The sequence below is a fragment of the Phodopus roborovskii genome, unplaced genomic scaffold, assembly GCF_943737965.1.
Source record: "Phodopus roborovskii unplaced genomic scaffold, PHOROB, whole genome shotgun sequence".
Taxonomy (NCBI): domain Eukaryota; kingdom Metazoa; phylum Chordata; class Mammalia; order Rodentia; family Cricetidae; genus Phodopus; species Phodopus roborovskii.
The window spans coordinates 4,859,738-4,886,507 of NW_026126480.1; the positions used below are offsets into that span (position 1 = coordinate 4,859,738).

A 26,770-nucleotide genomic window follows, 5' to 3' on the forward strand; every position below is an offset into this window, starting at 1 on the left:
CAGACTAGGCAGTCCTTTACCTGCAAATCATCTCTCTGACCCACAAATTGAAGCTGTTCTTCACTATAGCCTACTAATTTTCTGTTCCTCTCCCTGCCCATTTTGAATCAAACAGCCTTACACATAAGAAAATGTTCTGCCAGTGTATAGCCTCAGCCCCATTCTGATATAGGGCTTATGTAATCTATATTGGCCTTTTAACTTTGGAACTTCTGCCCCTGTCTTAGAAAGACAGGGATTACATGACACCTGGTCAGTTTATCTTCTCTTTGTAGACTTGCTTAGACTCCTAAGAATTTCCTGAGTAATTTTTATTGACCTTTTTTAATGTACTTTTTTGATATAGCTACAATGCCAGCTACTCAATGAGAAATTAAATAGGAACATTACACTGTAAAATCAAGCTGAAATCTTACCATAGAAGATAAACTATTTTTACATGGTATCAAAAATTTCAACTTTGTAAGGATTTTATGTGTGACTGTCTTCATGTATGCATGTAAACCACATGCCTGCCTGGTACCAACCCAGAGGCCAGAAGGATCATATCCCCAGGAACTAAACTATAGAAGACTAACAGTATACATGTCTGGCTCAAATACTGTCTTATTTAATCTTACTGAATTTTTTTGTTTTAACTGACCAACTTTTTTTCCTCTTTTGGCAATTCTACCTTTTACCTTCCCACCTACCAGTATTTTTTTACCTACATTATTAGACAGTACAATTCTTTCATGGCAGTGTTTGTGTATATAACATCATTTGTGCTGTCCCATAACGCATTTATATTTTGCCGCTAACTGGAGACTACTAAGGTTTGTGTGCCTTTTTAGTCTCTTAAAGATTACTGTAGTTTAGCCATATCTAAGTTTTTGAAAAAATAAGGGGTAAAGAGAGGGCAAAACAGTTTAAGAGCACAGGCTGGGGAGCTGGAGAGATGGCTCAGCAGTTAGGAGCACTGGCCACTCTAACACAGAACCCAGGTTCAATTCCCAGCACCCACATGGTAGCTCACAGCTGTCTGCAACAGATCTTCTAGGGGATCTGACTCCTCCATACAGACATGCAGGCAAATGCCAATGTCTGTAAAGTAAATAACTAAAGAGCGTGCACAGGATGCTCTTGGAAAAAACCCAGTCTGGATCCTAGTATCCACACAAGTGGGTGGAACTCACGTCCCAAGGGATCTAATGCCTTCTTCTAGCCTCCTTGAGCACCAGGTATACAGATGATAGACAGATATACATATAGGCATGAAACCCAGAGATTAAAAAGTAACATTCAAACTTAACTTTCCAGTGATAATCCTGTCTATGTGCATTTACTCTTAAAACCACTGCTATAGACTATTCCTTAATAATTCTCCAATAGTTTGGTAGTTTTATCTGTCTTGGTTATAGAGTAAGACAAAACCAGGTTTTACACTGTACTTTTGGAGTGGCTAAATTGTACTCATAAACTAGAGTAGCCTTTGGTGCTATAGCCAAAGAAATCACATGAAGTATGTCAATTCCCACCACAAAACATTACAAGTCTTAATATTGTGCATGCACTATGTCCCTATCTTCTGTAAACGGGAAAAATATATCTGAGAATGTGGCTTATAGCTGGCATTGCACTCATGTTTTAAAACACATGAAAAAGGGTCCCACAATCTAAAATCAAGAAATACAAACGAAGATTCTTCATCATTCAATTTATTACATGTATGAATATTAACATCTCATGGTATCCATCTAATTCAATCAAAACCAACAAAGGAAAAAGTTAACCATGTTTTTTCATATGAACATTCTTACACAGAGTCCCTGTAACTTAAAATAGAAATATGCTCATCTGCATTAAATTGACAATTTGAAAAATAGTTTCTTTAAAAAAAAAAAATCACTTTTAGTACTTAAATATATTTGTTAATTGCTTGATGGCATCAGTGTCCGAGTTCAAGAATAGGCATTACAGTTTCATTACGTACTTTCAAAAAAAGGACAGGTGGACAATTCTAGCTGGAGATACATATCTATATGTAAGCACATATGTCCTAATTGTTTCTGGTTTTTTGTTTTTGTTTTTGTTTTTTTTTTTTTTTTTGTTTTTTTTTCTCTTTTTTTAAATCTGGCTTTTCTATTGAGAAAAACTTAAGTTTGAACTTTGCTTTAGGTCCTGGGAAGCTACTAGAAAAAAACCATCTCACATTAAGGTTGCTGTTTCAGTTCCATTCTTACCCAATAAAAGTATGGAAACACTGTCTTTATTTGATGGTGTGCATAAATATTACACTCCATGGATAGCAAAAATATTTTTTATTTATAATTTACAGTTCACAAGTGAAAATCGTACATTTTTACACATACAATTTCATTTTGTTAAATTTGCACTCATCTACAGAACTTTCACACAACAAGCACCTGAAACTGTGCAGGCAGTAGTAAATGCAAATACTAAAATGTATTTATTAACCAAATGATAGCTGAAGGCCCTGCCTCAGCTAGACAATTTATATAGATATATGTCTATATATACATAAAAAATTCTTCACCTTCTAGATCCAACAGCAGCTTTTGTTAAAAAAAGAAAACCATACCTTTCTCATTTTATTTAAACTGACTCAACTGTGTCATTTTCTGTTTTAATTTCAGTGGGTGTTGCTACAGTTTCTTCCGAACAAGCTGGTGGGGCATCAATTTGCTCTTCCTTAACTTGGGGACTTTCACAGGGTTCTTGCAATTCGTTTTTGACAATGTTCAACATAATGTTCAAAGGGTTTTCAACTGGTGTCTTGCTGGGAGATGGTGTACAATCAAAAGAAGATGTCTACAAAATGAAAATCCCTATAAGTACTAATGAATCTTCAAATCATATTAAGTAACAGTTTTATAAGACCCTTAGTTCAGACAAACACATTCAACTATAATGCTTGCTTCCCATAAGCTCATGACACTGGTCATTAACATAAGTTGGACAGGCTTCAGTATTTAATTGTTACAGAGGACAACCCTATACAAACTTTGATTGTGTATATATGAATTTTAAATATTCTTGAGAATTTCTTAAAACTTACCTCAGGAAACACTAATCTTCTAGTGATCTAAATATATATTAACCTATCAAACCCCACATCAAGTCAACATGTTCCACTGATTTAGAAATGTCAAGCTACAAATACAACAATTTAAATTTCTAAGGCTATAGGCTAGTATGTTTACAATTTTATATGTCATCACTTAAAATATATTACTAGAGCTTGGGAGACAACTCGATGGATGAAAGTGCTTCCCATGTATTAATGACATGAGTTCAAATTTCTAGCACACATAAAATTTAGATATACAAGAGAATCCCTGGGAATTGGTCAGACCAAATAGCCTGGTATAATCTTAAAAAAAAAAAAAAAAAAAACATGTGCCACTAGCATTCAAATACATGACTGCAGACACACTTTTGATATTTTTTTTAAGCTTAAAGACAGTCTCTATGTGGTTATCCAGTAGCTCGCTATGTAGACCGGCTGGCCTCAATTTCAAAAGATCTTCTACTTCTGCGTCTTAAGTTTTAGGATTAAAGGCTTATACCTAACAATAAATTTTAAAGGATTCCTCTATTAGGTGACTAGATAATACATTTAAAAATTTAATAAATTCTTCCCAGAGCTCCATAAATTTGTTGCCATTGTGACTTAGTTTTCAACATTTCTCTGGTAGTCGAATAAAAATTAAGAGTTTGACTCTTAATAAAAGCAAATAAAAAACAGTACTTCAAATTTTATCTACTTTTCAGTGATAGATCTAATGCCAATACTTAATGAATAAACTTATTTTTAGAAAGCTCTATGAAGATTAAAATAAAATTTACTGTTGTGAATAAATACATACAATATCCAAAAAGAACTTACATTTTGATAATCTTCATAACACGATGGATGATAAATCTGAAGAAAAAAACAGCATGCATGTTCATTTCTAATATATTATTCTGAAGTGATTTTTTTTCTTTACATTTTAAATCAAAGGATAATAAAAATCATTTGGTTTAAAAAAAAAAAAAAACCCACAAATTTTTAAACTTACCTAACTTAAAGAACATGAAAACTGATATTTTTAAGCTTGACTTTTAATGGTGAAATGCAGTGCAGTTAGGCAAAAATCTACTTCTGAGTCTAGTGTCACTCAAATGACCTACTATATAGAACCATATAGTTGCTAGGATACCTACCAAGGAAACATTCTGACCTTAAAGTCCATTTTTACTGACCAAAACCCAGGAAGATTATGAATCATCTTCAGAATGGTGAGTTTACTCTAACAAAACTTAACAATTACTTATAAATAACTGGAAATTACCTTTCCGTCTACTCTAATAGCATTTTTTAAGTGCCATTCCTCCTCCTCTTCATCCCAGTACTGTTCAAATTGTTCTTGACAGATTTCACAACTCTAAAACAGAATCATATAAAATGAAATGTACATTGTCCATTAAAATAAAAACCTTTCAAGTTGAGTAAGAAATATACAATGTTAAGCAATGTCCAATAAACAATGAAGTTTTATGGCTTGTGCCAACTTTCCACATCAAATGTTAACATTTCATAATTATTAGTCACTGATGGCATCTCACCCAAATTGGTCATGAAACAGCCACAATTGTTTTTTTGAGTTTTTGTTTTTAAGATAAAAGCTAAGTCGTCGTCCTTTTATATTTGCTAACAACATCTTACATAACCCAGACTAGCATCCAATTCTATATGCTGGGCCTGGCTTGAACACCTGATCCTCTGTGCTACCAAGCTTGTGTGAAGACATAAATGTGTAAAGGAAGTGAGGAACACTGCCAGGAAATTCAGTCAACATTCTATTACCTCAACTGCTCCAGCTGGTCCAGCAGGTACACTCTGGAACTCCTTTTCTTTAGCAGCCTCCTGAGTTTTGAGGACAACCTCTTCATGAACCTTTTCAAAGAACTGGCTTTTTGCACGTTCTTCCAAATCAGCTATTTCTTCAAATTCTATCCAGTCCTTAAAAAGAATTGATGTAAAGGATTATGTTCATTAATGTTCAAGCTTTTACTGCTTTATCTTCACTATAATCCATTTAAAATTAAGGATACGTTTTCATACAATATGCTCTGATTTTACTTTAACATACTTTTTTAAAGCCCTATAATCTTTTTGATTTTTTTTGGTGACAGGGTCTCACAATGTGTAGCCCAAACTGGCCTTCAACCATGGAGCAATGCTTGGCCTATTGGCAATTCTCCTCCTTTAGCCTCCCAAGTACTATCACAGGCATATGCCAACAAACCAGGGTATGACTGAGATCTTAATGTTAATTTACTATTAACTCTACAAGTATCACTAGATAAACTTCATGTATAATTTTTCATTTAAATTTACTTTAGAACTGGAAAGATGACTCAGTGATTAAGATCATTTGTTGTTCTTGTAGTACCAGGATTCAGTTCTCAGCACCAACATAGTAGTTCATGACCATCTGTTATATCCAGTTCCAAGGGTTCCAACACCCTCTTTTTGGCCTCCTCAAGAACTGCATGTATATAGTGCACAACACATAAACATGTTCTACTTCAGTTTAAAAATAGTTAAATGTTCTTAGTACTAAGGAAAAATTAGAAATTTATATTTTTTTAAAGATTTGTTTTTAATGTGTTATCTGTGTGTGCACATGGGTGCAGTGCCCAAGGAAGCTAGAGATGTCAGAGCCCATGGAGCTGGAGGTACAGCCAAGATGCTCACACACAAAATAATAAATCTAAAACAACTATAGTCCATGGATCAAATTTTACTCAGATTACTTATGTTAACTTCAGCAATTACTTAAACTTATAGTTCAGAATATAACTGACATCTAGGTAACTCAGAAACATGGATTACTTACTGTTAAACTGTAGTACCAACGTCTATGAGTGACTTTTCTGCTAACATCTTTCTCACTCCTATTTTGCCGATAATGCCAGTCCAAGTGATCTGCATAAACATCTGTCTGGGATGTTGTAAACCTCATTCCACAAGAGTAACACTGAATCCCAGTGTACAGCCGGTTTATAACACTGTCATAACGTCTGTTTTGAAAAAGAAAGTCTTTCAATTTTGAAACATGACAATGGTTAAAAACAAATTGTAAATACTTAAGTTTTCCATAACAGGAATCAAACCAGAAAGACTGAGTATGTCACTGACCCTTTCTAACTCTGGTTAAATGTGAAGAAACATGGAACCTACTTTCATATAAATGGCAAGAAATTTCACCTCCCTACAATTTTAATGTTCTGAATAGTTCTAATGTTCTATTCCATTTAAAGAATAGTTAAAAGCTCTAAGTAATAATATGCATTAAAAGTAGAAAATTATATTTTTAAAGATTTATTGTTTTTACTGTTTATGTACGTCTGTCTATGTGCATATACCTGTATATATGCACATGGGTGTAGGTGCCCATGGAGGCTAGAGATATCAGATCCTATGAAACTGGAGATGCAGGTTATAAACCACCTGATGTGGGTGCTTGGAATCAACTCAGGGACTTTAGAAAAGTAGTATGTGCTCTAAACCACTGAGCCATCTCTCCAGCCCCTAATGTTTACATTTTTATTCATTTACATTTTTTCCTTGCTATCTGAAAGTAGAGCATGATGGCTCTTACTCTTAATTCCAACACTCAAGAGTTCAAGGCCAGCTTAGGCTAAAGAGACAACTCAAAAAAAGAAAGAAAATAAATACATGAATAATTATTAGTGCCTAATATTTAAACTTGAGCAGCAGATATACTTAAGAGGGGAGGACTCAAACCACTGTTATCTAAATAATTAACTCTAAGATTAAAAGACCAGTGTGATAGCTCACAGGATGAAGATATACATCACACAAGCTGGATGGTGTGAGAATCCACGGTGGAAGGAGAACCAACTCCCAAAACGCCACCCTCTAACCTGCACAAAACACCGTGTCATGCATGTACCTCCACTCTTACACAGACACATTATACATGTAACAAAAACACATGCACATTAAGAATAAATTTAAAAACATCACATACTGCTTCAATTCTTCAATTGTAAAGTTAGTAAGATCTGGAACATCTTGATCTTCATTCTGATCCTCCTCTTCTTCAGGGGGAGGCTGAGCAACAGCCTCATTTACTTCTGCAGTTGAGAAGATAAATTTCTCAATACTACATTCCCTGTGTTCTTTAGAGCAACACTGCTTACAAGCCTATACAGAAGTCTATCTGGTATTAAGGACATTTGGTACAAAGTTTATTGGCCAAGGAACCTAATGAATTTCTTAAAAGTTTGTTTCCTTTACATTCAAATTACTGCAAACCCCAAGCTAATATACATTGACTACTAAAAATGAGCACATAACATTTGCAGCAATGTTAACTAAAACAACCTTGGACCATGAGGATAGCTCAATCTTTAGAAACTGTTAAAATTTCCCTGTAACCCAATTACATTTGATTTTCAAAACATTCCACATGCCTAAAAGCTATAGCAATTCAATTTCTCAAGTATAGAAATTTACCAAAACTTATTATACCCTATAATATATCTCTAAATTAAGCTTGGTGTTATGAAGTACAAAATCATACTCACGTGCTGTAGCTGAATCAGGCTGTGACAATTTGAGAATTCCTGTTTTTAGCAGTTTTGAAAACAATTCATTTACATCCACCTGACTGAGATGATTATCAGGATATGCCTTAGGAAGACCGCCTTTTAAAGAAAACAGTAACATTCTTAAAATGAACATAAACATTCATATTAAGCATTTTTTCAACATTGAAGCTTTTTTCAAAATATTCCAACAATAAATCTTTTTAATTGATGGCTCAAGTTCTTTTTGACCGACAAATCATTACTTCAAAAAAAAATTCCAGGATAAATACTAAAAACAGTATATTATATATAGGATATGTAATACATATTTATAAATATTTAACACAGTTATATGTACTTATTTTAAAAAATATTACTTGTCACTTTACACAGAGAAACGCTATATATTCAAACCATTGCTAAGCACTTTCAACTTTACCAAGGCTTTAACAATTTGAATAAGGCAACAACAGTCTTCTCCTTAATCCAACCCCATTATTTTGCTAGTACTATTCTAATAATTAACCCTTCAACTCAACTGTAAAAACAGGACAGCAGCTCAGCAGTAGAGTAACTGCCTAGCCTAGCACTCTTGACAGCCCTAGATTTGGGTTCTACAAAAGTGTATTTATCAGGGGGCTGGTGAAATGGATCAGAGGCTAAGAGCATTGGTTGCTCTTCCAAAGAACCTGAGTTCAATTCCCAGCAACCGCATGGTGGCTCACAACCATCTATAATAAGATCTGGTAGGCATAACACCATGTACATAATAAATAATACATAATAAATAAGTAAAATCTTTTTACAAGAAAGTGTATTTTCAAGCATGTTGATGCATCCCTTAATCCCAGTAATAAGGATGCAGAGGCAGGCAGATCTGTTAATTTGAGGCCAGCCTAGTGTACACAGCAAGTTGCAAGCCAGCCTAGTGAAACCCTATTTCATAATAAAATAAATTTTTAATGTTTACCACTGCTATCCATCTGTCTATACCTCCATTCGACTTAATGGCAGAATCAATTTGTATCCATAACCATAACCATTAACCATTATATATGCCCATCACAGGACTTTTATAAATATATATGTATTTAGCTGTCTACTCAAATATCTGAATACAGGAATAAGTCCACCTCAATAATTAATCAATTATAATAGCATTTACGTACTAGTTCAACATTTGTATTCCATTAGAATGAGCTATTTATATGTCTAAGAAGGCCAATTAGCTATTTACTTGGTTGGAAGTATCCAAGTTCAGCAGTGATAAAAATATGATACTAACTTCTGATACTGGCAAAAAAAGATCTACTTGCTAATTATGAAACATGATCTACTTACTTGCTTATTGTTGCCTAAATTTCTACTACTTATAAAAGAATAATAGTTCCTGCCTAAGGCTGATATGAGATTTAGATAAATACTATTTGTAAAACAATTAGGTATTATTTGGCACAATATATAATATTCAAGGGGAGGAAGTAGCGTATTTGCCACACTTAAAAGTTCTTTTAAGGATAAACCTTACTATAAATTCCTCCTAGCATAACGTCTTTCATGCAGCAAATGACCAAGAATAAAACTAAAAGGAAAGGGCATTTTCTACTTTAAAGAATATTAAGGGAACTTGAAAGACAGCTGCTTGAAAAAACTTAAGAAAAATACATTCCCAACCCAAGGGAACAAAACATTTCCTCTGCAACATTGTTTTCTCTTGGTTATATGTATAACCCAACATTCTGAAAACCAGAAGAAAAGCTGTAGCTTTTACTCACGTCAGACACCAACCTCAATATAAAAAACTTTTTCTCATGAATTTTACTTATTTTATTTGCATATGTGTACTGCAGTGTAAATGGTCACAGAGGCCAGAGGCACTGCATCTCCCTGAAACTGAAGTGACACTAGTGATACTACAGGCCTAATTATGGGAACTAGGAACTGAACTGAACCTGAGCCCTCTACAAGGGCAAAATGCATCATTTTTAAATTCTAAACCATCCTCCTATCCACAACAAATTTGTTATTCATTTGGCATTTAAAAGTTACAAAGTACTTTTGCACATCTTATTTTACTTTCTTTTAAGAAAAAAATCCCAAGAAATACTGATACTGTATCTCTTTTTTCAACAGAGGAAAATAACCTAAACAACAGGAACAACACTTGTTTATGCCTGGCCCAACCACAACTATGCAATGGGAGAAGGGAAGGACTAGCTAATCCTAATTGTCCATCTAGAAATTAAAATACATATTAAGTTCAAACTGACACAATTTTAAGAACTACTTCATAAAATATAGTTTCATTAAAATCTGCCTAGTTTGTAAGTTATAAAAAATTCTTTAAAAATGTGTGAAGTCAGTAACAATACTATGTTAAAGGTACCATTTGTTTGGAGGGAGTTTGCTGTTTTGTTTTGGGGGTTGTATTTTTAGTTTGGGATGTTTTTGTTTGTGAAAAGGGGTACTTGGGCTTTGTACATGCTGTGCAAGTGAGCTATCACCAAAAACCATACTTTAGCTCCAAAAATATATATATTTGGAAAAGCTAAGAAATGTTTGTTTTGTTTTGCTTTGTTTGATGGTACTTGGGCTTGAACCCAGGCCTTCATTCATACTAGCTAAGTGGTGTGCTTTAACATTGAGCTATATTATATCCCCAGGCCTTATCATTTAGAAATTAAAACAAGTATCACAAATATATGTATACACACACACACAAATTTTTTTTCCCATTTACCACAAAGTAAGATCAATTTTAAAAGTCATGATTAGTTACAACTCACTCTGAAGTAACAAAAATACCTATCAGGTTACCTGGCTAAGAAATTAGTTTTTTGTTTTTATTTTTTTTCTATTTGTACACCCAGCAAAAACTTGTAAATAAATCATCTTATGATATTGTATCCCCCAGTATTAATGTTTAATGGGTAACACACACACACTCAGAAAAGCTACAAATATTAACTAAAATTTCTATAGTTTATCATTTCCTAAATGATAAACAGCCTATCACAACAAAATTATCATTCCTCAATTCAATTATCAGCCTCAATTCAACAGATTTCCTTCCCTGATGGTCTATATGGCCAGCCTAATCATCTCTAGCTGTAAAATGAGGTTTACATGACCATCTGTCAAACAATATAAACTCAGATGATAAAAATTCTTAAACCAGATTAAATTTAACTTGAACACAAACATGCCATTTTCTACACCAATAGCTATTGAACAAAACAAAAGTTAACTGTCTTTTGAAAATAATCACAGTTCAGAAATAGAAGGACATACCTGAAGGATTTTGAATAAAAGCTCCAGGATTCTGTGGAGGAACTGGTAAAAATTGTTGTCCTTGGCCAAACGCTACTGGCTGAGCAACACCAGTCAGAACCTTTAAAGATAAATATTAATTTTAAGAATATTCTTTCTACAAATAAAATTTTAACATTCTAATCACATAAAAATTTTCACAAATGCCCTAAGGTCCAAGGTCTGTGATAATAAAGATTTAGAAAATAACAACTGGTTTACTTCCATAAACTATACCTTCTCCTATCCTTTAAAAGAGACAGACATGGTTCCTAGCACTCAAGAGGTAGAGGGAGGACCCTTGAGTTAAAGGCCACTGGTCTACAAGAGAGTTCCAGGACAGCCAGACCTACATACAGAAACCCTAAGGAGGGGGGGGGAGACAGGGGGGGGCAGGAAAGAGACTTCCTTAAATGTATAAAGAAACCATGCAAATATAAGGTACCCACAAACTAGCTTTGTGATCCTATGCTATACAAGTCACTTTACCTTGGGGGTGCTTTTTCCTTATTTTACAAATAGAACAGGCATCCAGAGATTAAACCTTTACACAATCATAGGGGCTAGTTCATAAAGCTGAAGCCAGAATTTCTAACCTTGGCCTTTTCCCAGTCAAAAATGTTTCAGCCAGGTATGATGGAACATAACTATAATAATCCCAGGACTGGTGACTTGGGAGCTGAGGCAGGAAGACTGAAAATTTAAGGATATCCTGAGCTATGCTAACAAGACTATATCTTGAAAAAAGCAAGAAAAACTGTTTTATGCAGCGATGTGAACTTCAAGAAGTTATCCTGCTTTGCCATCATTTTTGGTTAAGGTTATAGCTGAGTTAAAAGTAGATTACAAAAGTCAAAGAGAATTACAAGCAAAACATCATCAACAACAACAAAAAAAACCCTGCTGGGAATAACTCGCACTGGTAATCCCAACACTTGAGAGGTTAAGACAGGTCAGAGGAAATACAGGTCAACTGTCTTGAGTTTGAGGCCAGCTTAGACTATATAAAGTTTCAAGTTCTGGGGCAGCCTAGACCACAGAGTTAAGACCCTACCTAAAAATATTAAAAAAAAAAAAAAAAACTGCAGGCCTAAATATGGCTTACAGGTACATCATCTGCTAAGAATCCGAGTTCGAGCTCCAGAACCATAAAAGATAAAGATTACAATGTTATGAAGTAAATACTGTACAAACATACAAATTTGATGTTTGGGATTTAGTCACATAAATATTCGTTAATAAATCTTGTTCACTCTCCATGTGACTCCTCAATAGTCTAAACAACATACACACAAAATAACACACAGAAAAAAATTAAACAAAACACACTTATACAACATATGGTAATAATAGTATTTCTTTTAAGGAAATACAAAACTTATTTAACAGGCAGGACTACTGTTTTTTTTTTTTTAATCTAAATTACTGGAAATGAACAGAAAACTTGCAATAAAATTTAGAATATGCTTTAAAGATTCTTATTTTACATCTTTTTCAATGCAATCCAATTACTATAAAATGAATTTGCCCTAGTAAAGTATCAGCTACTGGAAAAGAAGTAAATTTAACCAAGGGTAATTTTGACAAGCAAATAAAAGTAGTCAGGAATCAACTGATTGAAAATATATTGTAAACCCATTGCTTTAAGACTACTGTAATATAAATTTTTAAATGTATGCAAAAGCTGGGTGTGGTGGCATTTAACTTTAATCCCAGCACTTGGGAGACAGAAGCAGGCAGATCTCTCCGAGTTAAAGTCAGCCTGGACTACATAGTTGGGACCCAGGTCTCAAAAACAAAGTATGTACCAGCTGGTTGTGGCACACACCTTTATTTCCTGTGCTCAAGAGGCAGAGGCAGGCAGATTTCTGTGAGTTCAAGGGCAGCCTGGTCTACCAAGCCAAGTTCCAGGACAGCCAGGACTACACAGAGATACCTGTCTGGAAAAACAAAAGACAATTCAAGGACAACCTGCACTACATAGTAAGCTCCAGCTAGCTTGATCTACAAATAAGATTTTTCTAAAAAACCAAAAAGAATGCACAAGAAAATAGATGACTGTACACACTGATATGACTACAATATATTTAGAAGAAGGCAACAAGTTGGCTTTGTTGACATTAGTATCAAGCCACTGTATGCAACTACAGTTCACTAAAAAAGTGGTGAAAATAGAAAATAAAAAATTTTAACAGTATGTACAACTTCATTTCTTATCTAAGACTAAGGAAAACTTTGGTCAAAAAAAAAAAGTCTAAGAAAATCAGCTCTAGTGATTTCTTTAAAAAAAAAAAAAAAAAAAAAAAAGGATTAAACAAAAGAAGGTCAGTAAGGCCAGCAAGATGGCTCACTGATAAAGAGGGCTTGGTGATGTTGGTACCCACATGGGTAGAAAAGAATTGAGTACCATAACTTTTCCTCTGACTTCCACAAGCTCACCATGTCACATGCACACCAATAAACATACATACAAAATAAAAATGCAGTCTTTTTTTTAAGTAAAAAAAATAGTTCAGTAGCAGTCACAAAGAATCCTCAGCATTGGAAACAATGAGCATGCCTATAATCCCAGCACGCCATGGATGGAAACAGGAGAATCAGGTTCAAAGTCACCCTCTGATACAGAGCTCAATACCAAGTCAAAGCTAAATGAGACCATGTCACAACAAAATAATAATAATAAAATAACAACAAAATAATAATAATAAAATAAGGGCTCGAGAGATGGCTCAGTGGTTTGAAGTACTTCCTGCTCTACTCTTCCAGGGGACCTGAGTTCAGTTCTCTGCCTTCACAGAAGGCAGCCCACAGGGTTCCAATGTCCTGTGCCTGGCCTCTGCAGGCAGCTGCACACACAAAGACAGGCACACACACACATAAATTAAAATACCATCTTTTTAAAACAAAGCAAGTGTACATATACACTGAGAGGAAAGGATGATATAAAGGGGAAGACTGCAATGGCTAAGTGTCTTGGAAGAATGGCAAATATCAATCCCCAAAACAACTCTCATCCCACTTCCCTAATATACTGGTGTCAGAAGTACATTAATAACTTACAAGGTAAGGTACACTCTGAAAACTTTTCCCAAATACTAGAAAATTTAAAAAGTTAACTCAACCTTGACTATACAGAGAATTTGACAGTAGCCTGAACTATACAACTGTCTCAAAGATAAATTTACTCACCTAAATATAATTACCACATAATTTTAAGATAACTAAAATAGCTTACCTGCTGAGACGCCTGAATATTTCCTACTGGCATCGGAGTAGGTAAATTGCCAAAGTTTCCAAACTGAGAACTCTGAAGATTCTTTTCATCAAAATAATGTCCTGAAGCTCTATTAAGGGGATTTGGGAAATTCTGGTTTCCAGGGCCATGAGGTCCATTAAAATTTGGTCCTTGAGGTGTATCAAATATTTGTTCATGTCTTTGGAACTGTAGTCCTTGAGATGGAACATTAAAAGCATTGCCAGGTGGATCATTATATGGGCCAGTCTGATTGAAAGATACCGATTCAAGCCTTTGTGAAGGATGATTGTCAAATCGGGTGCCTTGTAGACCAAGAGGAATATCAAACCTTGATGCTTGCTGGTGTTGTGGTCCATCAAATCTTTGAGGTACACCATCAAACCTTGGTTGAACCTGCTGTCCAGGTGGCCCATCAAATCTCTGTGGACCTGGCTGACCAGTTCTTTCAAATCTAGGACCTGGCTGACCATGTAATCCATCAAATCTTGGCAAGAGTGATGGCTGACCTGGCTGTCCATCAAACCTTAAAGAATGACAACCTTCAAATCTAGGACCACCTTGACCCAGAGGCCCTTCAATTCTCAGGCCACCTCCTGGTACAGGACCCTCAAACCTCATTCCACCTCCTTGTTGAACTATAGGTCCTTCAAACCTCATCCCAACCCCTGGTTGACCATGTGGTCCCTCAAACCTAAGTTGATTATGTCCTTCAAATCTCAGACCAGCTACAGACTGACCATGGGGACCCTCAAACCTCATTCCAACTCCTTGCTGTAACAAAGGGCCCTCAAATCTGATACCACCACCTGGCTGACCATGAGGCCCATCAAACCTAATAGCAGCCCCTGAGGGACCATGACCCCCCTCAAATCTAAGTCCACCTACAGGCTGACCTCTAGGGTTATCAAATCTAAGACTGCCCACAGGCTGTCCATGAGGTCCATCAAACCTCAGACCACCCACAGGTTGACCACGATGTCCTTCAAACCTGAGACCACCCACAGGCTGACCCCCTGGTCCTTCAAATCGCAAACCACCTGCAGATCCCTCAAACCTCAGACTAGGTGAACTTTCAAATCGAAAACCACCTCCTCCTCCTTGACCAATTGGCCCTTCAAACCTGAGAGGTGTTCCCACTGGTCCTGGAGGACCTTCAAATCTCAAAGGGCACCCACCTCCTAACTGACCTTGTGGTCCTTCAAATCTCATAGGGCCTCCTCCCCCCATTTGTCCTGGTGACCCATCAAACCGAAGAGAACCTGGTGTAGGAGGTCCATCAATTCTAGGGCTTAATTTATTAGGTCCTTCAAAAATCATCTTGCCTGGGCCATCTCTCGTCACAGATGGCCTACCAGGTCCATCAAATAGTGGTCGGTCTTCAGCTAAAGCTGTAAGCCGCTGATTTGTATCAAGGCCAGCAAATCTTGAGGCTGGGCCATCTACAAATGGTTTATCTGAATCTTCATATCTAGGTCGCTTAAGTGGAAAACGATCATTGAATGGAGATCTCTGCTCCTCACGTACACCTTTTAAAAAAGGAAAATATACATTTTTACTAAAATTGAATTTACATCAAATTATTATTTTTATAGTTACTTAAAAACTTATCCAAAGATATATCTCACTACCTTAAAGGGTAGGGAAGAGACAGACAGCAACAGTAGGTTAAGAAGATGCCCTTTTGATTTAGATATACCTAGGGTTAAAAAATTTCCCATCCTGTCAAGGTACATTTGACTTTCAGAGCAAGTTACTTAACATCTTAGTTTTGTTTCCTACTTGTAAAATTAGGATAATAAGTACTTCCTTGGTTTTGTGAAGATTTAAGCACATTAAATATATAAAAAATAAAAACCTAGTAAAGTACCTGATATAACTGACCTTATAAAATTAGGTCCCTTCCCTTTCCATGGGAAAGTGAGGGAAAGGCAACAAAACAGAAATACACACACACAAAGAAGTCTGAACAGTGATAAGATCCAGCCCCACTTAGCTTGTTCATTTTTCCCTTCACTGCTGTGTGATTCAATAGGCATAATCTCATTTAACTTGTTCTACCTTTAGCAGAGACTTGCTCGTCATGTCTTCTCCGGCCCTCATGGGGTGAAAGATTCTCAGCATAAGTACGACTCCCAGATATAGGAGAAAGACGTCTTGCTCTTTCACTAAATTGTTCTTTTCTGTCAAACTGTGCTCCACTATTCCTACTTGCATGTTTACTTTTGGATGGCTCACATTCTATTCCAGACAACAAGGCATCAGTCAAAGGGTAGTCAAAAATATCAGGATCTAAGAGATCAAGTCTTGGAAATGAATGCTGAACCTGTGTCCTTTTCAGTTTTGCTTTATGTTCATAGTAGGTTAATTCAGCATCAGATAAGAGAGGTTTCTTTTTTAATCCACCTTTATTTTCTTCTGTAGGACTATCCCGTACATTGCATCTATGTTTACCTTCTTGATACTGAAATAGCTGTCGAATTTGATGCACAACAACAAGGAACTCATCCTGTGTAATTTCACCAGAAGCTAAACGTTCACTCGTCTGCATAGAGATGATAAAATGAAATGAAATATTATAAATATTAAAAAATACAAAAACCTGAACAAAAAAAAAAGATTACATGAGATTAATCAGTCACTACCTTTTGAAGTAATTCTCTTTTGCTTGCAAGGGTTAACTCTTTAGGAATCTGAAGATTGGCATCTACACTTAATCGATGTTGCTGCTTTGGGGTTCGAGGTGACAATATTCCTTTAGTGCTTGACCAGCTTTCCCTATGCCTTAGATGAGGAGGTTTACTATGGTCATCACCCTGTTGTAAGCTGAAACCACAAGAGCAATATTACTTCAAAGCATTTATTTAAAAAACAAAATTCCCAAGCTGTACTTAACGATGCTGTAAGGATCTGGTTAAATAAAATAGGTACATAAAATTGTTCTGAAAAACTTGAAAAAGTAAGCCAAACAGAGTAAGAATTCTAATTTTATAGGTTGAAGATTTGATTGGGGGGAGAGGGGTTGGTTGTCTGGTACGTGCAAAGTCCCAGGTTTGACCCCTAGGAGCAGCAACAGCAATACCATGCCCACCTCACTCCCATACTCACCCCATCAAAAAAAAAAAAAAAACAAGCTGATGGAATAGAATCATGAATCCAAGGACAGAATGAGCTAGCTAGCATTTTCCATGACAGGAGGGGCTAAAGAGCTAGGCCCCACCAAAGCCAATTAAAAACAAAAATAAAAACCAAGAAACTGATAATTGCATATAAACATACAACCTCAAGTAGATGAACAGCATATCTAAACTTTCATGTCCTCTATGTAATAGAAGGTATTTAACTCACTGGGTTATTTTTCACAACTAGAAAAATTGTAACATTCAATTATCTTCTTTTTTTGTTGTTTTGTTTTGTTTTTGAGACAGGGTTTCTCTGAGGCTCTGGAGGTTGTTCTGGAACTAGCTCTTGTAGACCAGGCCAGCCTCAAACTCACAGAGATCTGTCTGCCTCCGTCTCCCGAGTGCTGGGGGTTAAAGGAATGTGCTGCCACCACCACCCAGCCTCAATTTGTATATTCTGATGTTTAAATTAAACTTTATATTCTAAATCCAGGAATAATGGATCATACCTATAATTTCAGAATTCAGGAGACTAAGATAGGAAAACTGCCATGACATCTAAGCCAGCCTGTGCTACTGAGTCCGTTCAGGCTAGCCTGACATATTGTGTGGGAACTTTACCTTACTAAAGTAAAAACATCATAATAAAAACCATAAATTTTGTATTTTATCAAAAACATCAGCAACATACCTTTTATTTTCTTCCCAACCAGATTTCCATCTTTTAGCAGACTTGGAACTTGGCCAACTCTCCATATTTTCCTTTGGTTCAGCACCTGACTTCATAGAATGTTGACTTGAAGTATCTTGTGGTCGTTCCTCATCCATCTTTTTCAGTCGTCTAGGATCTCGAACATCCTGCTTAGTACTTCTCTTAACATTCCTTTCTTCCCTGGAAGGTGGTGGGAACTCTTCCATATGTGATTGTTTAAGTCCTGACTGACGCATCTTTCCACCTTTGGGGGCCAAAGTTGGAGACATACTTCTTTGCCTTCGTTTGGGTGACCGCCTATCTCTTCTCTTTGGGGAATGTATAATTGGTGACCGAGACTTTGGTGACCTCGATCTTGATCGCTTTCGAGTACTTGATCTCCCTGGTTTTGTCCCTTGTTTTTCTAATTCTTCTGTAACCATGTCCTGTTTTTGGACAATGCCATTTATGATTTTACTTCTACTTCCAATCAGTCTGTGTTCAGATGATTTCATATGCTCCTCTTTATCCTTTTTTTCTGCACTTTTTCTCTTTTCTTTTACATCTTCATCTTTACCTTCAGCTTTATCCTGAAGATGTTTTTTTAATCGTGGATCTCTCTTGTTCATATCAGACAATCTCATACTTTCGGATTCTTGATTTTTCAAGTCTTTTGGGTGGGATAATTTGTTTTTCAAAGGTGATGGTGATTTAGATTTAGATTTAGATTTAGAATCTAACTGGTCAAGTTCTTTCTTAGCTATTCTTTCACTTGATTTACTTTTTTCTTGCTTGGACGAATTTAGTTTTTCAGAGGGCATAGTTTTACTAGTTTTAGTATCAGACTGGTTTAATGTGTTCATTACAAATTCCTTCCTATGACTCTGTTCTTTGCCATGAGAAGAATGTTGGCTCATCCTGTTAAGACGCGGATCTCGATTAGTTCCTTTCAAGTCCTGGATTTGTAAAGATGGACCGGGTCGGCTTTTGTCAGGTTGCACAGGAACCTGATGGGGAGTTTTAACTGTCATAGCAGGAATTTGTGAAACATGTAATTTAGACGGTGCTGATCCAGGACCCAAGTTGGCTGTCTCTTGTTGAACACTAAGAGATACTGCCTGAAATACAAAATGTTCATGTTAATAGCATAACCAATGAAGATTATTTTATTTCCTTGTCATTATATAGACTATAGTCAAGATTAGAAGATTTTCAATAAATCTGTTTGCTCAATACTGCATGAACACTACACACTTTTTTGGGAGGGAAGGGAAAGGGGATAAGAGTCTCACTATATAACCCAGGCTGGCCTAGAACTACACAGATGTTTGCCATCTTTTGTTCCCAGTGCTGGAATTAAAGGCATAGTATACATCACCAAACATGGCAATATTCTATACTTCTAATGTATAATGAAGAGTCCAAGCACCCAAATGATCTTGGTTCTTACCAGCCCTTTACTCTGTATTTTAGAATATATAATTTCTATACAATCAATCTTCAAAACTATCCAAGATTCTAAACCAGACTGGCTCAAAAACAATTGCATAATAAACAACTGTTCTGCACAAAAGACAGGATGATTCTAATAAACGTCATAAAATGGTTTCTCTCAAAATGTTAATGAACTTATAAAACTCTTCCTACACCTCAATCTCAAAATTAGATGCTAAGTAAAAACTACTAAGTAAATACACTCTTGAGTGTCTATTTTTGTTAACTCTTGTAGACTTTTAGAAACATGATTTGTTCATGAAGACATTCACAATATACTTACCATCTTAGGACTAAAATATTAAGTCCCTATTAAGACAATGGTAAAATAAAACTACAGTGCTACCCTGGTAAGATTGAGTATATATTTGTCTTCCTAATGTTTTCAAACATGCTGCCAGACTGACCTCAAACTTGCTATGGGACTAAGGATGATCTTGAATTTCTGATTCTCCTGCCTCTTTTTCCCAAGCGTAGATTAGAGACTTGTGCCATCAATCCTAGTTCATTGTGATAATAGGGATCCCAATACCAACTAATATATATATATATATATATTTGCATCCTCCAGAAATAGCAATTTAGTAGAAAATATTGATAAACAGAGTACAGTTCATAACCAAGTGTCTTATAATAAGGTTATAAAATGTTGGCTTAATATCATAATTTTTAAAATAGGAAAAAACACATTATCAATAAAATATTCATATCAAAGTAACTATTTCCCTATTAGAATGCTTAAAGACTTAAATATCGAATCTCCCCTACTTACCAGTTGTGCCTTAGCTTGTTCTAACTCAAGCTCCAGCTTTTTCTGCTGAAGTTCTAACAACTGTTTTTGTTTTGCAAGTAACTGTTGCCTTATTAGTTGTTCTTGGGTAAGATTCTTTTGTATATCAGGTACAATCGGAGGAGATGAAATACTGGGGGAACTGACCACTGTGCCAGGTGTTGAAGGCTCCTCAGGCTATAAGAAAAAATATTTTTAAGCAAAACATATAGCTAAAACTGCTAAAGGTCAATTAAAAATTATCAACTTTACCTTACTATTATCCATAGTCACAAATATTCAATTACTCTTAAGAGTATACACTCACACAAATGCTTAGGCATTTAAAATCCCAAATGTTACATAGTAACGGATTCTAGTTTTACTTTTAAGAAAGTTTACAGAAGTTTGTACTTGGTAATCAAATTGTATTAACATATACACCATTCATATACTTACCGATTTATTTAAAAATTTGGGATTCACATGGATGCTAGATGTATTCACATTAGGGGGCAGAGGTTTAATAGGCCAAGCAGGATCTAATGAATTGACTCTGACATCCAAGGCATAAAGTTTCTTCAAAGGGAATATTTCATCCCATGTAGAACGTAATTTAAATAAACTTTTTCTAGTATTTTCATCCACCTAGAACAAGAGAACAATTCTCTGGCTTGTTAAGTTACTATAGAATGTATGTACATTAAGTATAAAGCTACTTGCCAATTCATATATAGTATCCATTTGTACATAAATATCAAACTTATTAAAATGAATTTGATTATTAAAGTTAATAAAATTACTCCTCAAAAAAAAAAAAAAACAGAAAAGTACTTATCTAACAGACTTCAAGCAAGAAACCAAGCAACTCTTTATACTTTTAAAAACAGTTTTCACATGGTAGAACTTGATATAATATTCCTAATAAACTCACTGGATAAAAACATAAAAACCAGAATGGTTTACCTGGTGGCTAATTTTTAAATTACTTGCCAGTAACATACAAAAAAGATGAAATTATCTAACCACTATGACTGTTATCTATGAAATCTGGGTGCAGAATTTTACCCTCACAATTTTAATTCACAGGATCTTAGCCAAGGATGGGCATTATATAAGTTGCCTGCTCATATTGTAATGGATATAACTATTTTTAGAAAACAGAAGCCAGTACTTGGTAAGACAAGTTTTTTTAACCTGTCTTTTTACCTATATTCACATCTTTAATGAAGATTATTATTATTAACTGTAATAAAATTAAGGTTAGATTCAGTAAAAATGATAACCCCCAAATAATTAGAACATACTGAAATTGAAACCAGGTTAAGTTAGCCTAAGTTACTTCTTATAGTGGCTGACATTTTCTTAGGGATATCTGAAATACAGCTTTTCAAACTATTCCTCTACATACTATTTCTATTCCAGTAAGAGCTAATGTGAATTTTCCACTAATTAAAAGAGAAAAAAATTTACAGCCTAATTCTACCATTCAGACAATAGTTAAGGTATGTCCTATAACAAGTATATCTAGTAAAACATAGCATCAACTACAAGTTGTTAGAAAATAATCTTTAAACCGAAATACTTCAAGGGCCCTTCTGCTTAGTGTCAGAATTACCTCAGAAAACCCCTCCTATTACCCAAACTACCAGGTACAATGTCACACAAGTATGTATAATTTCTAGCTATGGACACTAACAAGCATTTCTCCCAAGCACTAGAGAAGAATAAAAGTATTTCCATAATAACCTAAAGCAATGAACTGCTCCACCATCCACATGTCCCTGTAACTTTCACACTTTTAACAACGAAACAGTGTCCAAAGGGCATTTTGAAGAATAAAAATAGGAACCAAAGACTGAGGCACACTGGAGGGTTATGCTTCCCACTCCCCAGCACTAGCCATTTAAACAAAAATATTATAAACACTCTGGAAACTGTCACGTTTTGCCCATATTTTATAGACAACTTCACATTACCAATACTCACATTTTGAAAATACACAATTCTAAAAGTTAATCAAAGTATATTCGAATCTTCAATGGATTAAGCAGCATCTGTTTTAAGGCCCTACTATAAAAACTACCATTTGCCACTTTCCTTGAAAAGGCACTGGACAATAAATATCCAGAAGAATGAAACATTCCACCACCCAAGAAAACCCAACACAAGACAAGTTATTTATTTAATCTGGAACACATAAAAATTCACGTTTTCTAAATATATATATGTATATATATATATATACCTTTTCAAACACACAAATAAATGTTGCAACTAGATTTTTAGTAAAGGCAGTAAGATATTCTCTTCCAACGTTTTTCACGATAGAATCCATAAGGTACATAACTGGAAGCTTCTCTGAGGAAGGAGCCTAAAGTATAAAAAGAAACTGAGAAGTTTAGTATAATGAATTGCCACCAAAGAATTACTTTTAAAAGTGTTTTTAAACCTACAATATAGACCTTTAGCTTTGTTGGTACAAAATGCTTTTGATTATGTTAACTTTCTAAACCTACGTGTTCAATCAAGTACTTGTTTCTTACAATGTTTTTAATTGTGCACAAAAAAAGCTCAGAATTATCAAGAAAAACCATAACATCTAGAACTTAATACTCAATTTCAGGTCATGTAATAAAAAGGCATGTGAAAAAAAGAGAAGGAAAGTATTTTCTGTATCCAAGTGTCAGCTTTGATATTTGTGTTTATGTTGTGCCTTGACTGGATAAAGTATTCTGGTTTCACTGGGTGATTTTTATATGTTAAAGTCTATGAAGCTTTGTTACCTATAAAATCATTACTTTGCTCTAATCCAAATGAATGAAATTAAACACACTTCACATATGAAGTCAAGGGCAAGACACTTAAAACTTGGCACATGAACATGCAGAAATGCAAGCTTGTTATTGATACAAGAAAAACTGGATAGAGGAGCCGCTGAGTCATGTAAGGCAGGTTCAACTTGACTGGAAACCTGGATGTCCTGAAGATTTTCTTCACAGCATGGACTGTCGTCGAAATATTCCTCCTCTTACATACACAAACCAGGGATTCTAAATTTGTGCTTAGCCAGTGTGGTGATGCTGATAAAGGTACCAGCCCTTCCAAGGTAAAGTTGCCCCAGGTGAAGACTTTTAGAAGGCACAGCAAGCTTCCAGAAAGCATCAGCAGGTTCACAGACTTGTTGAAGAGCACTAAGACATGCCATATAAGCTGTTCACTGACTCCACAGGAGTACCCATATTTCAGAAAACAAAACTTAAGTGAATCCCCAACTACCCACCCCACATGTATATGAACCTGACTGAACACTTACCCATAGCTACTGTAGCTAGAGCAGGCTCACACTCCTGCCATGCTTTCACAAAACCAATTGCCCTGACAAGTGTGTGGAAATGCTCTTGCTTCTGTTATCACCTTTACAACCAAAGTTGACTACAGAACATTTGAATAACTCTGTATTGACCGTATTGAAAACTTAGGTGCTAATAAAAGGATCCACATGGCCACTGTGGGTGGACAAACTATTAAGTACCAACATGTCAAAGGCTTTATTGCTGGGTCGTCACACTTATGTCTTGTTTTATACCATTTAAGTAATTATTGTACTTAGGAAATGGGCTCTTTTACCACAATCTGTTCAATAGACTAGTGTGTTATTGTACAAGGGAAGTCCTCCTATGTAATTTTTTTGCTACTGCTATCTTATGGGAAGAGTGAAATTAAGTGTGAGTCCATTAGTTTAGTACTGCTGAGATGCTAAAGAATAAGGACACAAGCATACACTTCCAGAAACACAAAAACCAAGCCAGTTGCTACAGAATGACAGCAAACCCTCCCCTCACCCCCAACCAGGTTAAGATTCTTTCCCCAAAGTGACTTTTGCTTAGTCTGGCTTTACAAAAACCAGGAAGCATGTGCCCCAAAACTTTGAGCTGTCTTTTACCAGCAAATACTATTTTCACCACTTTGTGTAAAGAAATACACAAATACAAGTTTTTTTGTGGTCAATATATTCTGCATAGTTTTCAGTTCTCCAAGTTTTGTAGATCCTTTAAAAACCAGCAAGGAAGCGGTTCCTTTGAGTGGCAATCTGAGCTGCTAAATATTAGGTGCTGTGAATACCAATACCCAAAATATAGTTTGAAAACTTTGGTATTTAATGGTAAGTCTTCAACAAGACAAAACTACATTTTCTCTGACAACATGTATGTGATAACAAACAAAAAGGTGAGCATGAGGAGCATTTCCTTCTTAAGCCTCATACTTCAAAAACAGCTGTTTCACAGGCATTCAACAGGAAAAAGTGAATGGAGATTTATTTTAGCTGTCCAAATGAACATGATAAATTTGTTGAGCCCTTAAAAAAATAACAACCTTTCCCCCTCTTTAAATTAAAGTATGGAACGACCACGTGAAACCGGGTATCTTGTGAACTGATTTGCCCAAAAGAGTGGATGGACCTAAAGAAGAATGAACCCAAGTCACTTAAAGACTTTTGTTTAAAACACACAACCACGTAAGTAAAAATTCTTGGAAACAGATTCTACACCTTACAAAGGTAAATAAATAAGACAAATACATATTTTATATGTTTTATTCACAAATTTTATAATACCAGTCACACATTTCAAAACCATTTATTAGTCAGACCACTCAGTTTTACACTAGACAGAAACCGTCTCTAAACAATATATTGGTGGTTGCTGTTAAAGTGGCCTTTTAAAAGGGGTTCACTCTGCTAAAAGGAGGCTCATCCTGATAACTGCAATCACTAACAACTAGAAAAAAAACTAAACCTTAAGTACAAGCTTGAAAAGTAACTTAAAACGAATTGATTGGGAAGCTGTTAAGACTCATTTATAACTAAGTTTAACAGTAACTTTACGTAAATGACATATCACTCCCACATGAATCCAGAAGAGGAAAACCAGAGGGAAATAGGTGGTGAAAAGGACCACTTCGGTCAAGGGGTGAAGAAAAGCAAGACTTCACTATCAGGGAAGGGAGGAAAAAAGAGAAAAGGAAAAGGAGGGGCTGAAATTTCAAAAGAAACTCCAAGTATCTGTTACCCACTGGGCAATTCTCAACCTACAGGTTGGATAAGATCTATCCCCCACACCCAAACCTCGGGCCAATTTCCCTACCATTGGGAGGCAAATCAGACCCTCCAAGAGGAGAATAAAAGTTTAAGCTAACATTCCCCCACCCCAAAATGGGGCTGACGGGTGTGAGCAGCTGCCTGGCTGGCAGGGAATGGATTCTCCTCTCTTCCCTTTCGCATCATGTGCTTTGCAGGCGCCATGTTGAGCTAACAGGCCGCTGCTCCACTCGGGGCCAATTCCCTACACCCAACCCACCAGACAGCTCGCTCCCAGGTCCCCCTTCACCTCCTTCCAACCCACAGAGCACAATTCCCAAAAAGACACTGAGGGAAAGCCCCTCCCCACCTTCCCAGGGGCTTATGATGATTTGTTTTAACTCTTACTCTCCCGAACCACAAACTGCCTCTAAGTCTTCCCCCATCCGAAAGAGCTGTCCCCAAAGCGTGCGAGCGTGGGGACGTACTCCGAGGTGGCCTAAATAGGGAGTTGGTAAGCGGAAACGGGGCTCCACCCTGCATCCTCCCCGCTCCCTCCCCGAAAGAGGCCCACGCTCCCAGCCAGGGCCAAAGACCAAGCCCGAGTCGGGGGTTGGAGAGGAGGAACTCCGTGCCCCCCTTTGGATGGAAGCGAGACCTGGGATGAGGCTGACACTAAAATCAAGGGGTATTAGAAGAATAGGAGGCTGCGGGGTGTATAAAAACCTTGGCGGTTTGGGCCTCGATGAGAGAGACGATCTCCTTGGCGAAGGGCAGGTTCTCCTCGGCTAGAATGGTCAGCATATTGATGTGCGGTTTGCTATTGAAGGTCAGGTCTTCCAGCGACGACTGATAATCCCGACAGGCGTCCTCCCGGGCCCCCGCAGCCCCGGCCTCGGCCGGCGTCTGCTCTGACATTGCGCCGCGGCCCCCCTCCGAGGTCCGCCGCCGCCGAAGCTGAAGCCGCTCGACACCCCGCCTCCCTTCCGACGGGTCTCTGGCGGCTGCGGCTTCACCACATGCTGACCGCGGAGGGGGAATGGGGGACGACCCAGGGGGAACCTCGGGGAAGAAACGCTGCAGCCTCACGGGGAATCTCCGTCCACTTCCAGCCACCGCCGGGGCTTCTTTCTCCACAGACACAAAATGGCGGCGGCAGTGGCGGCTCCAGCTCCGAAAATGTCTGTGTTCCCAACCGCTGCGTCGTGCGAAATGAGCTAGGGGAGGGGAAATGTGCGGTAAAGGGGCGGGGCCGTTGGAAACACCAGGCGGGATTGGCTGGCCCGCGCGTGTCACAGGCCCCGCCCCCGGCTCTCCGCAGGACGTCCAGGCGCCTCCTTCTTCCTCCGTCCGACTGGGCTTTCGCAACACCTCCCGCTCGGAGGCGCGGTGCAGAGGACGGTCTGTTCTCATTGGCCAATTCGTAAGGGACTGTTCGGTCATT

General features: G+C 36.8%; 1 protein-coding gene across 2 annotated transcripts; it reads right to left on the reverse strand.

The window, feature by feature from the left end:
* Window positions 1–1,681: 1,681 nt before the first annotated feature.
* Window positions 1,682–26,770, reverse strand: Pcf11 (PCF11 cleavage and polyadenylation factor subunit). 2 transcript variants are annotated; one of them, XM_051192252.1, is made up of 16 exons: window positions 26,053–26,770; window positions 22,495–22,620; window positions 20,706–20,894; window positions 20,250–20,444; window positions 17,984–19,101; window positions 16,816–16,996; window positions 16,625–16,715; window positions 14,153–15,699; window positions 10,900–10,999; window positions 7,606–7,725; window positions 7,047–7,152; window positions 5,889–6,072; window positions 4,853–5,008; window positions 4,338–4,430; window positions 3,890–3,925; window positions 1,682–2,811 (listed from the first exon to the last, which is right to left on the reverse strand). In XM_051192252.1, exons 1-16 carry the CDS (start codon window positions 26,767–26,769, stop codon window positions 2,596–2,598), a joined length of 5,175 nt encoding a protein of 1,724 aa, XP_051048209.1. In that variant the 5' UTR covers window position 26,770; the 3' UTR covers window positions 1,682–2,595. The 2 variants fall into 2 exon arrangements, with proteins under 2 accessions (XP_051048209.1, XP_051048208.1); XM_051192251.1 differs by having other exon boundaries at window positions 16,232–16,715.

Coding starts and splice junctions, on each gene's coding strand:
- Pcf11 (XM_051192251.1), bottom strand. CDS start 26,769: ATGACCGAACAGTCCCTTACGAATTGGCCAATGAGAACAGACCGTCCT. Junction 16,716..16,815: donor AAAGAGAATTACTTCAAAAG/GTAGTGACTGAT, acceptor ATCTCTATGCAG/ACGAGTGAACGTTTAGCTTC. Junction 5,009..5,888: donor GTTGGTACTACAGTTTAACA/GTAAGTAATCCA, acceptor ATTCTTTTTAAG/GACTGGATAGAATTTGAAGA.